The sequence below is a fragment of the Acomys minous genome (genome assembly GCF_964271855.1).
Source record: "Acomys minous genome assembly, contig: scaffold_29, whole genome shotgun sequence".
Classification (NCBI taxonomy): domain Eukaryota; kingdom Metazoa; phylum Chordata; class Mammalia; order Rodentia; family Muridae; genus Acomys; species Acomys minous.
Genome location: NW_028182176.1, coordinates 1,942,482 through 1,960,805, shown reverse-complemented (window position 1 = coordinate 1,960,805; position 18,324 = coordinate 1,942,482). Strand labels below are relative to the sequence as shown.

General features: G+C 36.7%; 1 protein-coding gene across 1 annotated transcript in view; it reads right to left on the bottom strand.

The window, feature by feature from the left end:
- Positions 1-321: 321 nt before the first annotated feature.
- LOC311591761 (protein disulfide-isomerase TMX3-like) overlaps positions 322-18,324 on the bottom strand; it is a 33,815-nt gene continuing 15,812 nt past the window's right edge. Inside the window, exons 9-16 of the mRNA XM_084803406.1 lie at positions 15,163-15,229; positions 13,685-13,783; positions 11,576-11,633; positions 11,374-11,427; positions 9,332-9,388; positions 6,422-6,551; positions 4,816-4,884; positions 322-3,267 (exon numbers count right to left, since the gene is read on the bottom strand). Of these exons, the coding sequence (XP_084659532.1) occupies positions 3,010-3,267; positions 4,816-4,884; positions 6,422-6,551; positions 9,332-9,388; positions 11,374-11,427; positions 11,576-11,633; positions 13,685-13,783; positions 15,163-15,229 (792 nt within the window). The 3' untranslated portion in view covers positions 322-3,009. The remainder of the gene's footprint in view (positions 3,268-4,815; positions 4,885-6,421; positions 6,552-9,331; positions 9,389-11,373; positions 11,428-11,575; positions 11,634-13,684; positions 13,784-15,162; positions 15,230-18,324) is intronic.

The following is an 18,324-nucleotide window of genomic DNA, read 5'->3' as shown; positions in this document are numbered from 1 at the left end:
TCCTGCCACTTAAGTCTAAACAGTCCACACTTAACAATTTCTGTGTAAGAATAGGTGAGTGGTTTCTCCCCTACCCCCGTTCATCTCATCATGAAACACTGATGAAAATATTATTACTTTTCTTTTCTCCCTCAAAATAGGGTTTCTCTGTGTAGCCTCACTCTGAAGATCAGGCTGACCTTGAACTTACATGTATTGGCCGGACTCTGCCTCCGAGTGCTGGAAAATATTATTTTCTTAAAATAAAGAGCTACCAAGTCAAAATATTAGAAACATCATGAGCAATAAAACTGGGTAAAAACAAACAACACACACAATTGCTTCAGCTCTTCAAGAGACTTTTCCATTACTTTTACTCATTTGGCATCTTTTACATGAGTTCTAAACCAGGTTCCAAAAGTCCTCTGAGTAAGGAAGAAATCAAAACCTCTAGACCTAGTAAATCTCAAACAAATTTCAAACAATAGAAACTACAAAATATTGGTAAACACAACAAAGAGGAATTTCAGGGCAGAGGTGCTGGGGTTGCTGGGCTAAACATGCACATTCTCTGAAATACTCTTAAATGTTGTTGAGCACCAATGAGCTACGATTTTGAATTTCAGAAATCAGATCTTTACACATGAAAAAAAAAAAAAAAAAAGGCAGAATCCCACTTTCCTGAAAGGATTCTGTTGTTGGTTTTTAGCCATGGGAATTAGAGTATCAATCATTTACTACATTATGAAGAGGGGTGCCTTGATTCTAAAGTATGTTCTCCTGATAAGCATACAGTATTCAGAATGATAACACACTCAAGAGAAAAGCACATGAATGAACAAATTTTAGTTTTGTTTTGTTTTTATGTGAGCAACCTGACAATGCAAATAAAAATGTCCTTAAGAATAAACAAGTAAAAAAGAGTTCAATACAAAAAACTTTACTTACAATCCACATACACATTTTGTTTTATCCGATGCACATTTTAAAAGTATAAATAGACTATGAGGATCAGTATAAAGTTGTTTTGCAGCAGAGAACCAAAGGACTCATTCGTAAAGAAAAATATTGCCGAAAACAAAGAATTATCTTTGCACTTCTGTTCATTGATGCAAAGCTGTGCTTTAGTTACTCTTTTTTTCTTACTAAGAACTTATTTACAAGGGATGATTGACAAGACAAAATACATACATAGTTGACAGTGATGAACAATACTAAAATATACTGGTGGGACTTCCCTTGTCTCTCTCCTTACCATACAGGATCATAAATGAGGAATCTCTATGCACTTCAGGTCTTTTCTCCTATAAAAAGGCTTGACCATTGGGCCCACTACCATGAACCTTCCTAAAGAATCATCTTTATTCTTTGGAGGAGCTTACTTTTCACAGTAACTTTTTTTTGAGCCAGGGTTTCTCTGTGTAGCCTTGGCTGTGCTGGACTCCTTTGTAGACCAGGCTGGCTCCGAACTCAGCGATCCTCCTCCCTCTGCCACCCAAGTGCTGGGATTAAGGGCGTGCGCCACTATGCACAGCTCACAATAACTTTTAACAGTGCGTATCTCCAGTTTCCATTAGAGAATATTCTTTTATTTCCTAAAAATTCCCTGTGACTACATATTTATAACATTATCAATAAAGTTAATGATGATTAAATGTTAAAAATGGATGCTTTTGACTATGAAAAGGAACACTTGGACACAGACTATGATTAGCAATTCCCTAGCTCCAGACACACGTGTTTAAGTTCAGTGCTGATTAGTATTGCATCTGAGATCAGAAGCTCCCCTGGCAACCAAAGCAGAAGCCCCAAGAAATGTCACTGTTGGAACTACACACGATGTCTGTAAATGCACAGTGGATCCTTTTAACAAACCCTAAAGTAGTCAAAGAACAGAATCTAAACATTACCTAATAAAAAATCAGAAATTAGCTAAAACGAAGGCCTCAAAATTAACAAACTGATCTGTAGTAAACATATTATCACAAAATACCTACTGTTAGGCATGACTGCATTCTGATAAAACATGAGAGGTCGTGACTGTCATGGAGGCAAAGGTGAGGGGCTAGAGAAGAGAACTCTCTCTATCCATGATATCTGAGTTTAACATGTTGATTGTATCACTGATATATTATAGTCTCCCACAATAGAGGTGTGGCAGTAAATTTTAAATTATTAGTTTACATATCATAAAATGTAATTTGTATTTCTTATGAAAACATTCTTAATTAATAGAAATATTGTAAGTAATATCAAGCTATAAAATAAAAATGAAACAAAACAAAATACCAGGCTGCTTTGGCTAAAAGTGAGATGGCCTCTCTTTCCTGCAGTAGTGGACAGTGTGCTCTGCTAAACAGCACAGCTTCAGCCCCCACTCCACACATATCTTGTTCATTTTGTAAAGGTCAATTACAAGATCCTTCTCCTACTTCATGGTACCATATGCCCGTATCGTAATAATGCAGTGGAGTTTAAGTAAAAAAGTAACATTTCTCCTTTAAAAACAACTAGTAAAATAAAATCATTATGCTATATATAAAATCACTACTTTTAAACTTAGAACTTTAAATTTGATAGATGGAAAAATTACCAGTTTCTCTTAAAATGTCTAAATTTTAAAGATTTCATCTGTTTATATAAACTTTATCCAAAATATAGGAGAATTGGTATAGTAGGTGAAAGTATTATTTCTCTTTGCAAAACACACATCTTCCACCTTAATGGTCAAGTTAAAATTCTGCCAAAGTTTCTTAACTTTGCCATAGAACACACACATAGACAGGTGTACAGACACTGGGCATCTGAACAATAGTTGACAGAACGATTTGACTTTGTTCTGGACAAACTCTTCATCTCTTTGCTCCAAACAGCTTCCATTTATGGAAGGATTACTTTAATTCATGCAGTTGTTAGCAAAATACAAAGAACATGTTCTCTTCTGTAAATAGATCATGATTAAATATCTAAATTCAATAAATACTCTTTAATAATTTGAAATCTTATCAAATATTTTCTTTCTGTGAAGTCTCAATCTTTCTTCTTTTCTAATACATCCTTGGGCTCTTGCACCGCAGGCACTAGAGACCCTCCACTGCTGGACTCCTGCTCTTTGTTCTCTTCTATCTGTTCTTGGTTTTCCATTTCGCTTTTGGACACTTCATATCGCTCTTCTATATAGCCTCCATCTGTGTCAGCTGTATAGATTCCACAGCACATGATACTGATGACACCCAGCGGCAGGCCAAAGAGAAAGCAGCCCATAAGTGGAGAGCTCTTGAATATAGACTGTGGGGAGAGAATTCAGTTGCACTTCAATGGAATTCTGACATAAAAAACATGATGTAAATTTAAAGCCACACAACTTTTCTCTCACTGTTACTGAACTCAGTTGCAATGAATAACTGTCAATACCTGAGCAGTATCTACCATGTTAAAGGCTCAATAAATAAAGCCCGATGTGGTGGTTCACATCTTTAATCCCAACACTCAGGAGTCAGAGGCAGGTGGATCTCTGTGAGTTCGAGGCCAGCCAGGTCTACAAAGAGGAGTCCAGGACAGCGAGGACTACAAGTGAAATCTTGACTCGAAAAATAAAAACAAACAAAAAGACTCCATAAACAAAAATTCTATGCTCATATATGCACATGTAAGTGTGCATGTGTGCAGAAATGGCTACAGGCAACAGGATAAGCAATCAAATAGTCTGATTATCAAGACCCTTCTTTTTCTCTTATCGCCTATAAATATCTCTTAGATGATTATTATCTATGTGTTAAACTCTAGGAAGTTGCTTGTGGGTTCTTTCTGGTAAAGAGTTAATATTCATGCTCATACACACACACACATACTTAAAGATTTATGTGTGTATGTCTGTGTGTGTAGGTGCCTGGAGGCCAGAGGTATCAGATCTCCTGTAGCTGGAGTCATGGGAGGTTATGAGCTGGGAACTGAACTTAGGTCCTTTGTAAAAAAAAGCTGGTAAAAAAGTACCAGCTCTTAACTACAGAGCCATCTATTTACAGCCCTATACATACTCTCTTCACATGACATTCTAATATCTGAGTCATCTGGTTGTTAGTAAAGCTTTATTAATTTACTACTTCCTCTTATGTTATGTGCTATTTCCTCAGTTACGTGAATTGGTTTTACCACTAAGATTTATTTCATGGGTTGGGTCTGTTACTCTAAAAGAATACAGAGAACAAAAGGTAATTTTGGTTGATTCACAGAATAAGAGGTGGAAATTTGAGGATGAGTGAGAAAGAAGCAGAACACGACAATGTATGACTACTGACTCTAGCCCTAGAAAGCCTCAGCAATATTTAAAAGCCAGTAAGGAAAGTACTTCAGATGGGTGAGGTCTTCTGGTGAGTATCACTGGAAAAGGGAAAGGAAGTGCTCAGAACTGATGGCTGTTGTGACACTGTGTAGTGGACTGAAGACTGTTGAGAGGATGTGTGGTCCTGAGTGAAAGTGAGGGCAGCTGTCAGACAAAATACAAAGAGGACAAACCATTTAGGTGGAAACAGGATAGTGATAAACAGAAGGATGTTATGTATGGATAATTCAGATTACCCAAATTTATTCCTTACCAATAAGGCCACATTTTCATGGTTGCCTTTGCCTCAACAAATGAAAAGTGGCATGGAGCAAGACAGTTGGGATGAACAAATGAACTGTTAGAGAATTCACATTTTAATTCTACAATTTAAGCCTGCCATATAAAGAAATAAAGTATTAAAGAAAGAAGGCAAGTTGAAAGAAACAGAGAGCAGACTGACAATGCCAAAATTTTCAGTTATTGAAGACACTAAATTAACTGCCAGAACTTACCACAATTGTAGATTTGGCATCAAATACTATTCTTTTTAATCTCTGCAAAATGCTATCACCTCCTTGGGCCTTTAATTTAATAAGAATAAGACAAGTTATACACATATTAGTAGTTCGTTATGTTACGTACATAAAAATATAGCTAGAAGTAAAAATATTGATTCAAAAAATATTATACCCTAGTCCCCAAAAATCATGTTAAATATTTATACCACTTATATATTCACGTTAAATATATATATTCCTACTTATCATGTTAACGTACTCTAAACAATTCATTCTTCCTTTACTTATAATCCTTGTGGCTTGCTGGAAGGTGGCCCACCCTCCCTAGGCTTGCACAAGCTCTGAGTTTCTCTGGCTGCTTAGCTACAGTGTGGCCAAAGACTTTCTTACTAAGTAGGAACATCTTCATGCAGATGGAGCTCAACAGATAGTGCTGAGATGAGTGCAGAGAAAAGTTCCTGGGGATATCAAACCTTGGCATCTAGCTACCCCAGAAGTCTGGACCATTCTTTGAATTGCTAAGCTATAGGACCAATGACATATCTGTTACAAGAGTCTGGTCAGGTTTCACTAACTCACAAACAAAAGGGCTCTCACTACTATAACTCAGTTTCTTTCAATCAAAACAACACTTCAACACAGTAACATATTGCTACTATGTGACTCAGGGAGCTTCCCAAAGTCTGTGTAAAACTGAAAAAAACATGTAAAAAACAAAACAATAATTAAATTATCACTGAAGCAACAAAGACTCATTCTGACTTTTTTTTAAATTACTGAATTAAGATATGTTTTCACGACTGTTCAATGAGTTGCAGCCTAGTTTGAGAAATACTATAATAAGAATTACAGTAACAAAAAGAATAGAAAAAGGAAAAAATAAGATCACATAGTCTTTATGACAATTCTTTCACATGATTATTTTTAGAACTCTTTGCTGGAGCTCTGGTTCTCAATACATTTCTTTTTTTCTTTCTTTCTTTCTTTCTTTTTTTTTTTTTTTTTTAAGATTTATTTATTTATTATGTATAGTGTTCTGTCTGCATGTACACCTTCAGGCCAGAAGAGGGCATCACATCACACTACATTATGGATGGCTGTGAGCCACCATGTGATTGCTGGGAATTGAACTCAGGACCTTTGGAAGAGCAGGTGGTGCTCTTACCCACTGAGCCATCTCTCCAGCCCCTCAATACATTTCTTGATGGTTTAAAAAACTGGTTTTCATAGTCTGGCTAACTTAATTCAGTTGTCCTTAATTCAACTGACTCCAAAGGGTCATGCCAGGAAAATTCTCTAAAAAAGCATTATTCCGGGTCACAAACCTCCTAATATCTCTACCAGCTCTAGAGGCCAAGAATACTTTCCCCATCACTGTGATAGGCAACAGTGTCCCAAATAACTCTTTGAGGGACATTTGCCCCTGTGAGGCTCTAATAGGCTGACTGAATGAGGCAGGAGAAAGCAGTGGGTGGAAGCTGATTCCCTCTTCCCTCCAAGCAATGAATACCTACTCTTTTCAGGATCTAAGGTAAAGAACTGCTAGTTTCTCTTGTGCCTCTTTCCCTTCATCCCTCTGAAATGGATCTGAAACACTTACTGGTACTGTACCATCCAAAATGCTGTTAATGAACTGGACCATGTCACTGGCATCCTTAATATGTCGATCTAGCAAAAAGTACTGTTGGTTAGAAGTATTCAGTACAACTATGGTTGGGACTGTCAACTCACTAGAAAAAAAAATAAAAATTTATATTAAGCACAGCAATAATAAATACTCTAGCGCTCAATTACATCTAAGTAGCTATAGTTAGAGAAGAAAAGAGATTTTTAATATCTTTACCTCTGTGGTTTACAGGAAGCTTTCAAAGTTTGTATAAACTTTACCATTAATCAAGATTGCATGAAAATATTCTAAAAACCAACACCTAAGTGATTAAAAGTGCTGTGCAAAGTATACAATTCTGCACAGTACTATACAGAATACTAATAACGTTTAACTCTACCTCAGATGGTACTCAGAAACCCCAACAGGCAAGAGAGTGGTCTCTGGAACCACACTGTTTGAATCTGGAGCTTTCTCTTAACACTGCAGCATGTTAGTCAAGAACTTTAGCTTCTTACATGTAAAGCTTTTTTCTTATAAAATATGGAAACCAATAGTACCTAACTTGCTACACAATTACATGAGAAAATTCAAGCTAACCCTTCAGAATGGTTCCTTGTATACACTGAGTAAACATACATGTTAAATAAACACTATTGTGAATTCTCTGTAGTCTCCTGTCACTCTACCCAACAAGAGGACACATATATTTTCCAATGTACTTAAACATTCACCAGGCAGGTCACACCTTGGCACTTAAGCCCTGCTGTCATGGCTTGAATATGAAATGGCCTGGAAAGGCTCGTGTGTGAAGGCCCCCAGCTGGTGACATCATCTTTGTAGGCAGAGGAGTCTTCTACAGTTAAGCTGGCTAGATCTATCAAGTCACTGGTAACATGACACTGAAGGTTTCTCCTGCTTCCTTTTCTCTTCCTCTACTTTTACTTCTTAGTCACCTAAGGTGAGGAGTATCAGCCATACAATTCCTGCTGCCACGATGATCTGCCTCATTCAGACTGAAAGCAGCAGAACCCACCAACACTGACTGAGACTTACATACCAAAATAAATTTTACCTCCTTTAAAACGTTTCCCTCAGGTATTTGTCAAAGACAAAAAAACTAAAACACACCCTTCAAACCTAACAACTTAAGCTGACTATGATGTTGTGACTGTAATTTGAGCTAAGATCTTACAACTGACTAAACTACGAATTAAATGCTTACCTACTGCTAGATACTATCATCGTGGATTATGATGTTAGTTATTGGAGCAAAAGTGCTGCGGAATGCTGCAAACATTTAAAAAATGAATCTATCAACTTAAATGGTCTTATCAAAGTCCCTATCATATACTGAAAAAAAAAATGAATTTCCATTATAGGGTTATACAGAATATCTTTCCTCTTAGGTTTATACAAGATCAACTTTACAACTTCTATACACAATAATTGTTCTATGAGCAATAGGAAATTTATAAACAATTGTTTTCCTTTCTTTTCTTTTTCTTTTTCTTTTTTTTTTAAACATTATTAAAACTTTAGTGCCATTTGGGAAACAATGTGGAAGAGGGATGGAAGTGGAAATGGGAAAAAAACATAAACTCTAAAGAATGGGGAGTTGTGCTGCAAAAAGATGAGTGCTGTACATAACACAGCTGCTGCAACTATGAACTCACTGAACATGTGGTTCTCTGTGTAAGCCCTGCATGAGACTGGGTCTGTCAGCATTTCATCATGCACAAGGAAGGGGCCTACGAGGTCCTGTCTCTTCCTGTGTGATTACTGGTAGTTAGTAGCTTTCGGGTCAGGAGGTTATAATTTTCTTCAGTGAAGTTACCAATAACCTATCACACACTTATGCAAACAACTCAGACTTATTGGGCAGAAGTGTTTCAGAGAAAGATGTGGGGGAGAAAGGGAGGGAAAGATGGTTAAAAAATATCTAAAATTTATTCTACACTTGCATGAATCTGTCAGTGAAATTTTATTTATTTATTTATTTATTTATTTTCTCAAGATGGTTTCTCTATGTAGCTTGGACTTACTTTGTAGACCAGACGGGCTTTGAACTCACAGCAATCCACCTGCCTCTGCCTCCGACTACCACACCTGGCGTGAAATTTTAAAATTTAAAGAATATCCTCTAACTAGATAGGACTCATAGTGGAGGGATGGGAACACCAGCCCACCCATAAAAACTTCGACCCCAAATTTACCCTGCCTACAAGATGTGCAGGGATAAAGACAGAGCAGACACTGAAGGAAAGTCCAACTACAGCCTCGTACCACCCCATGGGAGAGAGCCAACCCCTGACACTATTAACAATATTCTGCTATGTTTGCAGACAGAAGCCTAGCATAGGTGTCCTCTGAGAGGCTCCACTCAGCAGTGGATTGAAATGGGATGTAAAGAAAATTAAGAAAAAAAAAAAAAGAACAAAGAAAAAATACTGTCAATTACTTCAAGCATCTTCGATTATTGCATGTGGAAGTCAGACAACTCTCAGGATTGGGCCTCTTCTGACACCTTGTGGCATATGGGGATCAAACTCAAGTTGTCAGGCCTATGAGGAAGTGGCTCTACTCAGTGAACAACCTTACCAGCCCACAATAACTTATTAAAATATGTATTATAAAAACTATAAATTTACCTATTATAGAATGATTTGAAAATGTTATTATGTTGAAGTGGGAGACAATCTTTATAGTAAAGAATAAAATTAAATCTTAATAAATTCAAAATACAGGATTTATAAAATAAAATCAGACATTTATTGGGGGGATGTCAGCATCAGAAAATGACAGAAAGTGCTTTTTGGTATGTTTTTTCCAGCTAATTAAGTCGCTCTCCATCTCTCAAAATTAGTAATATCAAAGTGGAAAAACCATCAATACTTTACTTACTCCATCAGCAAGGTGTTTATATAGTCATTTCCATCCATATGGCCAAACTGAAAATCTCTGTAAGACACAAGCAACAACAAAGAGAAAGAAGAGAAAGAGCACACTATTGGATTAAGAGAAAAAAGGTACACACCACAAACTAGAACTTGTAAGCACATAAACTTCCAACACTGAACATGGAACCCCTGACATTTACACCAGAGTGTTTTCTACTCAGTTTTGATAAGCAAATACACAACCAACAAACTGGACATTTCACCTCACTATACATGTTTAAAAGACAGGGAATGAAATGTGCTGCAAGTAAAATACATTTAAAGAAAGTGAGCCAGGTGTGGTGGCACACGCCTTTAATCCTAGCACTCAGGGAGGCAGAGGCAGGTGGATCTCTGTGAGTTCAAGGCAAGCCTGGTCTACAAGGAGAGTTGCACATAGCGAGGACCATTACACAGAGAAACCTTGTCTCAAAAAACCAAAAAAGAAAATAAAAAAAAAGTGGATTTACTGTGAAATAGGATCACTCAGAAGAGGTCAGCTACCATGTACCATGAGAATTGCACAATGAACTTTTAGTAGATTTTATACAAAGAAAATAATGAATCCTCGAGGTTTCTCTTGCTGTTTTGGTAGCAGCAACAAACATAAAAAAATGAAATACAGCAAAAATTCTTATTCCTAAGTAACTTTTTACATTTCATTAGTATTTTGAGTTTTTTTTTTTTACAATCACTTTCCTGGCATGTGAGTGTTCATTTAAATTGTTTCAAATTTGCAAATTTATGTGAATATTCTTCTACCATAAAACATGTGTCAAACACTCTCAAGAAGTAGGAATGGGATGAATTATAAATGACTGGGTGCAGCAGCTTCTCCAACTTTTAAGATGTGGCATAGATATGTCCTCATGCTGACTGGAAGCTCCAGGTCAATTAATTCTTGATTTACCTTTCAAAGTATGAGATATGATCTCTCTTATCTGAAATGCTGGGGCCCAGAAGTGTTTGACATTTCTGAGTTTTCATGGTTTGGATTTGCGTACAATAAGCTCCCTAGGGCAGGGACCCAAATGTTCAGTACAGAACTCATGCAGAGTCTTTGGTTGGTGCTTCAGTCTCCAGGCTGGCGCTGTCAGTTGGCTCTGTTGGTCTTCTTGGGGTGCTCCTGTCACCTCCAGGTCCTTTTCCCCTTCCCCCTTTTCCACAAGAATTCCTGTACATTGCCTTGTGTTTGGCTGCGACTGTTTCTAACTGCTACTGGGTGGAGCCTCTCAGAAGACAACTATGCTAGGCTCCTGCCTGCAAGCAAATCTTTAGATAAGAATATCTTTAATAGTGTCAGGGCTGGCTCTCTCCCATGGGTGGGTCTTAGGTTGAGCCAAGCACTGGTTGGACATTCCTTCAATCTCTGCTCTAACTTTATCCCTGCACATCTCTCCCTACACAGACGTAGCTGATGGGCAGCTCAGGCTTTCTGTGGGTCCACTAGTAAGAGGAGTGGGGGCTCTCTCTGACATGGACTCTGTTGGCTGTTGTTTGATCATTTCCCCCTGGTGGGACAACCTTAGCAGGCCACAGGGGAAGAAGACACACTTAGTCCTGATGTGATTTGATGAGCTGGGATAGAAGGGAAGGAGGTTCCCCTTTTTTGAGGAAGAGGGGATGGGGGAGGGAGGAGGGAGAGGGAGCGTGGGCCTGTGAGGAGAGGAGGGATGGGGCTATGACAGGATATAAAGTGAATTAAAAAAAATACAGAACTCATTTTTCCCTCCTCATATACACCTTATACACATACCATGAAGGAAGTATCACAATTCTTTAACATGACTTTGTGTTCTGACCACTATCATGGGAAGGCAGGTGTGGAATTTTCCACTTAGTGCTGTGTCAGAGCCCATGCATTTAGACCTTAGAGCATCTAAGATGCCAGCCTTAAATTTTTGAGATTAGGGATCTTAACTACTTTTAATTTACTTCACTGATAAACCGAATTAAACAGTGACAAACTTTCAAACAAAGTCAACTTTTCAGAAAACATGCACATACCTATGGAAGTGGTCTCTGAAATCTCTAGCAACTTCTTGAACAATTGACTTTAATCTGTAGAAGAATAAATACATAAATATGTCACCTCTTCAATTAAAAGGTTTAACTATCCCATTACAACATCTGTTGCAAGACACTCTATGTAGACTACACAAAGCTGGCATGGCATTTGAAGCTTAAATCTGTTTCAAAGCAACTATACTTGGTATGCTCAAATGATGTGTTTTTCTCATCAATGACTACAATAGCCACAAGCTTTCCTGAAATTAAGAATAGTATCTTTCATTTCCTTGAATTGAGAAAGACATAACTCACATAACCCATACTTGTCAAATATTACTTCTGATACCAGACTATGTTTCTAGATTCCAATCATCATTTACGCATTGGTGGTTCAGTGGTAGAATTCTCACTTGCCAATCATTATTTACACATTACATAAAATTAAGCCAACATATTTGCAGCCCAGACCAGTAAATTAGTCAACTTCAAATGATACATTTCTTCTACCTCTAGGAGGTAAATATTAATAATTTTATTTTAATTTCTCTAAAATTATTTTATGCAAACCAACAACGTAATGAAATATTTTGTCAAAAGCTACACCATAAAGAAGACATTGCCAGATGTGGTGGTACATGCCTTTATCCCAGCACTCAGGAAGGCAGAGGCAAATGGATCAAAGTTAGAGGCCAGCCTGGTCTACAATGTGAATCCAGGATAGCTACGGCTACACAGGGAAACACTGTTTTGAAAAAGCAGCAGCAGCAGCAACAACAACAACAACAACAACAACAACAACAACAACAACAACAACAAAGACATTGATTTAAAAACATTTACTAAAAATTGCTAATAAGCCCTAGTAGTTTATAACACTAAGGAAATTATTTTTGCATAGCCATTTCCTCTGTTACAATTTCACCAGTGATGGCATATAGAATCAAATTGAGTGACACTACTTTTGAAGTATAAGTAAAACAGTAAGTTATATGCCTACTGACAATGTTCGGGAGGGTAGAACAATGTAATAACAGTAGTGTTCGGGGTGCTGACGTGGGTTATGTTCTCAGCACTGTACCAAGCAGGGAGAATAAAAGTGAGATACCACTCTCTAATACTTATGTAACTGAACATAAGCAAACTCCCATTTATTTTAGGAAAGCAAGTTTTTCTGACTTATAAGGAAAAATTAAATGAATTTATATACATAAACATACTTGAGTATAGTTTCACTCGAGGTAGAAACACAAATGTAGGAATAAGTTAAAAACCAAACCAAACCAAACTAACCAAACCAAAATCCCCCCCCCCCAAAATCCCAAAACCAAAAAATTAGCATCATTTACATTATTTTCATGCTTTTCCTAATCTCACCCTGCATAATACATCTCTAATACATCTACATAATCTTGATTCACTGTTAGCTTTTTGTTGAAAACATCATCTATAAGAATTATTTCATTTCTTGAAATATTTCATGTACTATTCAGTGCTTAATTTTTCATTTTGTTTTTTTCTTATTCTTCTTTCCCCCCAAGACAGGGTTTCCCTGTGTAATAGAGTCCTGGCTGTCCTGGCCTCTCTCTGTAGATCAGGCTGGCTCGAACTCACAAATATCCATCTACCTCTCTGCCTTCTGAATGCTGGCATTACAGACGTGTGCTACAGCACCTGGCTTCAGTGCTTAATTTGAATTGTGTCTAATTTTCAAATGTTTCTTTCCTATCGCTGTATTTCCATTTCATGATCATGAAACTGTGAGAGGGAACACATGTGGTAACAACATATAGATGTCCCACCTTTAGTGGGGTCTAAGCCTATACAATACTCTCCTAATAAAGTAAGCTTCTTATAATTTTTAAACTTTCTATGTTGGCTAACTCTTATATTTCTATTTATTTTTCTTTCTTTGTCATTTTCTATCATATGACCTTAAGAAATGAACAGTATGACTGATTCCCACTCACAAGTAACAGCAGACCTTAGGAGACAGTGAGAAGGCTTCACTTTAACTTGTAGCTTCATGGTTTTTGTTTGTTTGGTTTTGGTTTTGGTTTTTTATTCCCTTATTCTTGAATCATTCAGGCCCTTGTCTTCCTCATCACCATCAGGTGTTAGTAAACCTCTTTGGCTACACTGATCCTCATATGAAAGTATATATCCGTGGTACTCTAAGTCTCAACTCTTAGAAAGCAGAACTAGCAAACATAAGTGTACTTTAATTAGGAAATGCAGCTTTAAAAGAACCAGTAAATAAGCACTCAAAGAAAAATTCTGTAATGAAGCGGAATGGCCATATGCTTGTTACCTGTGTCACCAAGTTCATACAAAAGGAAGCCATCCATAGTAAGGTAGTTCTGAAATCTCTCCCTGCTGATCCATGTGGACAGATCGCCATCTTCATACTCTTGAAACAAAGCAAAGGAAATACATCAGCGTACAAGGCAGCTGTAATGTCTCAATTCAGCAAAGTGATAACGTATCTAAAACAGTATTATAATTATAAAACCTTAAGCTGGTTCTTAGGTAGTTTATAGTTGCCTGAATTAAGGGCCTCTTAGCAGGTTTAGAATAAGAGATTTGAAGGCTGAGTCTAGATACTGCTAGACATTTTAACTTGGGAGAAAAAAGAAAACACTCTTCTTTAAAAATACATAAAATAGTAACAATGGTCAAGTATACATTGAACACTTCTAGTAGCATTTTCTTAACCAAAAAGAAGGTAGGTACAGACAAATATATGGGTTCTTTCCTTTCTCCTCTTTTCATGTATGCAAGTTCTTCTCAAGTTCATTTGACTGGTGATGACTATAAACATTCAAAAACTATCTCCTGAATGAATGTACTTTGATGTTTCACTGTATAGATCACTTTATCTAATACTCTAATGATGTAGGACAGTCATGTATCTGCCACACTATCCCCTGTATAAATTAAAGGACAGAAATAACTATGCAACATTAGGTGGGTAACGCAGGACATCTAATGTATAGCACTAGTGATAATTATGTATCAAGTTAGTTCAATTGAACACAATGACAAAAATTAGAGATGTGTAGTTTTCTCTGCAGTTATCAAGACATAAAATATAAGAAAATATCAAAACATGTTCCTTTACTAAAGCAAGGAAAATAATTTTTTTCTTCAGTGGTCCAACAATCAAGTGGTTACCTAAAAAAAATATAACCCCCATTTTTAAAAAGAAGGATAGTGAAACACAGTGAAAAAATTTCATTAGGATTTGCTTTGAATTACTTCAAAAGAAAAACAATAAAACTGAAACAACTACAGTAAGGTCCTGTTAACCATTTATGAGTATGAGGGTTTTATTATATCTTTCTTTTTATGATGTATGGATGATATAAAAATAAAATTTAAATAAAGTATTTTCTGACAGAGGGGGAGAAATACCTAAAGAAGGTAAAGAGTTTCATTCTGCTGAGGATATTTTATTTTATCGGTGTGTGATGAAAGCTAACTATCCTCCTAAAATTAAGTCTGAACATTTTAATGTATAGAAATTGAATACAGATTATTTCTTAAAGTGGCAAATAATTACACACACACACACACACACACACACACACACACACACACACACACCCCTCAATGGAAGCAACTAAGAATGAAGTACATTGTTGGAAATCTACTGAAGGATTAAAAGATGATTCTATCAAATGTGATACTTTGTAAGTGGCAGCACTTACACAATATTTTATAAATGCCTGCTTATAACAATGTTTTAATTATGAAAGGCCTTATGTGAGTTAAAGCTTTGGAACTTACCATCATAAACAAAGTAAGTGTTGTCCTTGAAAACAAGCACAGCAGGAATCTCTTTCAGTGTCACATACTGCAGAAAAACATCAGAAGTTTGAAATTTTAACGCCAATAATTCAATTAGTACCTGTAATAGCATGATCTGGTGCTTTGTATTTGATTGCGAATTATTTTGTTCCAGAGATCTGCTTGCTTTCTCTTACAAGCACATTCTCCGGTACATCTTCCCTTACTGTGTAAATCTTGCTCTACCTAATTTAAAGGTGATTGGTTAAAAAAAACCGCTGAAGCCAGGTGTGGTGGCACACACATTTAATCCCAGCACTTGGGAGGCAGAGGCAGGCAGATTGGATCACTGTGAGTTCAAGGCCAGCCTAGTCTACAAAGTAAGTCCAGGACAGCTAAGACTACACAGAGAAATCTTGTCTTGAAAAACCAAACCAACCAAACAAACAAACAAAAACCAAACCAAACCAAAAAACAAAAAAACCAAAACCAAACAAACAAAGCAAACAAACCAAAAATCAAAAACCAAAACAAAATGCTGAAGCCTGGGCAGGGCAGAAGTGAGAGGTGGAGCTAAGGTTCATGGGGAGGAGATAGGAAAAGAAGCAAATGGCTTGGAGGAGCAGCTCTAATGATGGATGGAGCAAAGCAGCCCAGGTGAGAAACACGTGCAAGTATTTATGATTTATGGATGGGGGGGAAGTAGCCCAGATAGGAATTATTAGAGCAATTGGCATAGGATATGGGACTGGGAGATGAAGGGTAGTTGAGAGGGGAAATATTTGCTCAGCCCCAGGTAAAATAAGGCTTATCTAAAATCTATCAGGTGTCTGTGTACTTATTGATTTGGTAGCAGGTTAGAGAATAATACCACCATAACAATTACAGGCTTTTAATAATAAACATTATTAACCATTTTTATTTTCTACATTAAGTACCTACAATTAATTTCAAAAGCATTGAAAAAAACTAGGAAATAACCCCTCACCCACACTACTGAAGACTAGAAAGAGTACAATCTTAAATTCAGCTAAATTTTATGTTTTCAGATACCTCCCTGGAAGCATGCTGCCTGACATAAGAAAAGACAAGGACCACTCTTAAGAGTTTCTATAAGACCATGGATAATATTTTGAGTAGGAAAAGATGGAGGAATTCTGGAGCACAGAGCAGTAGGACCAATGCTTTAACAGTCTACCTAAGGATATCACTCCCCAGTACTCATCAGCTTTGTGATACTCAGTTACTTCATCTAGATTCAACTGCCTCAGCCTAGAAACTTAAAGCCAATGACAACATCTACCTCCCAGGATAATTATGGATGACATTAGGCAACAAGTACTCTCCAAACTACTTTTTAAATACTATTGGCATTCATAAGGAATCATCTAAAAGTACCTCCTTCTATTTTGTATGTATTTCAAACAGGTAAAATTATGAAAAATTAGGCTAGGCAATTACCCATGAGTATATGTAACCCAAAAGTAACAGTGAATAGATTCAGGTACATCTCAGCACAGAGGCAATACGATAAATGATCTTGCTACATTGTAACTAAAAATTACATAATACTATCATAATATCGGGTAGTAAAAAAGCTCTCAATCATGACTAGATTTGCCTTTTCTTGGCCACTCACCCACAAAAATGTTAGGAAGTTTCTGTGTTAGCATGAGGCATTGCTCCCTTCCAAAGCAATGAAGTGGCCTTTCTTGGAAGGACTTACAGCAGATAATCCATTTCCATATCTATCTCTTCCTTACATTCCATGGCGTTTACATTACAGGAGGTGCTGGTCTGCTCTCTATTGTTTTAGTTTTTTCTTTGTTTTTAAAATATAAAGTCTCACTGTAGCCCAGGCTAGCCTTGAGCTCCTGCCTCTATTTCCAGTTGTATAATAAATATCATGTACAGCTAATTCTTTAGCTTCAAAGAGATAGTGGTTACACAACTATTTGCATGTGCCAAAAATAACACATCTGTACACCAAAATGGAAGGATCTGACTGTAAAATATAAAAATTAATACTTAGATCTAAAAAAAGGAGAAATGACAAATTAAGGGTATGAACATTATGTGCTCTGAAAAAATAATATGTCTTCTACCAAAATAGGTAAACTGCAGTGGATTTAGATTGGCAAAAGTAGAGGTTCTTTAACATGTTGAAAACATTTCAGAATTTCCATTGTAACATAAAAACCTATGTACTAAAGCAATGGTTCTCAAGCTGTGGTCGTGACCCTTTTGGGGTCAAACTACCACTTCACAGGGATTGAATATCACACATTCTGAATATCAGACATTTACATTTTAAGGTTCATAACAATAGCAAAAATTATAGTTATGAAATAGCAATGAAAATCATTTTATGGTTGGGTTACCAAAACATGAGAAACTGTATTAAAGCATCGTAGCATTAGGATGGTTGAGAACCAGTGTGCTAGAGTACACTCTAAGTTATTTCAGATTCACCTGCTTATTGACTCCCAAGTTCAAAGGTTAAGTGATCTGTGAATCTACTTTCACAATATTGTGCTCTTAGCACTTTCAAATGAACCGACTTGAGTTCCTTATGAACTTCACCTTCATTATACATGCTGTAAAATATACAACAAGAATTGTCTTCTGCTTGCTTCTATCCCCTTCTCACAGTGATATAGGAAGACTGGCTACTGTGCTGCTGTTCAAATATGCAAGTTATGCTCTTGTCTTGGGCATTTGAATTATCTCCTCTTTTCTGATATTCTATCCATAGACCTGTGTGAGGCTCTTTCACATCAAGCAGGCTTCAGTTCAAATATTTTCTGCTCACACCTCCCTCTTTCCTTACCTTTTTGGATCAAAAAAATTAAACAGCTGTCCATCCCTACATATCCCAACTCTCACAATGTCCACTTACTTTTGGTAGCATCTCTGGAGTCTTGTTTTTGTAGTATTTATTTACTACTGGGTGTGAGGGGCCAGGAGTAGACTGCATTTGCAACAATACATAATTTATTACTTAAAAGCACCTTTGGGGTTTGATATATATCACTGCTTACCAATATTATTTCATAAAGAAAGAAGGTCACCAATGTAATGTAACCACAATCTCTAAGTGCCATGATTGTGGAAGCATTGGTTCATGAATTATAAACAGTCTGACATCAGTAGTAAAAAACT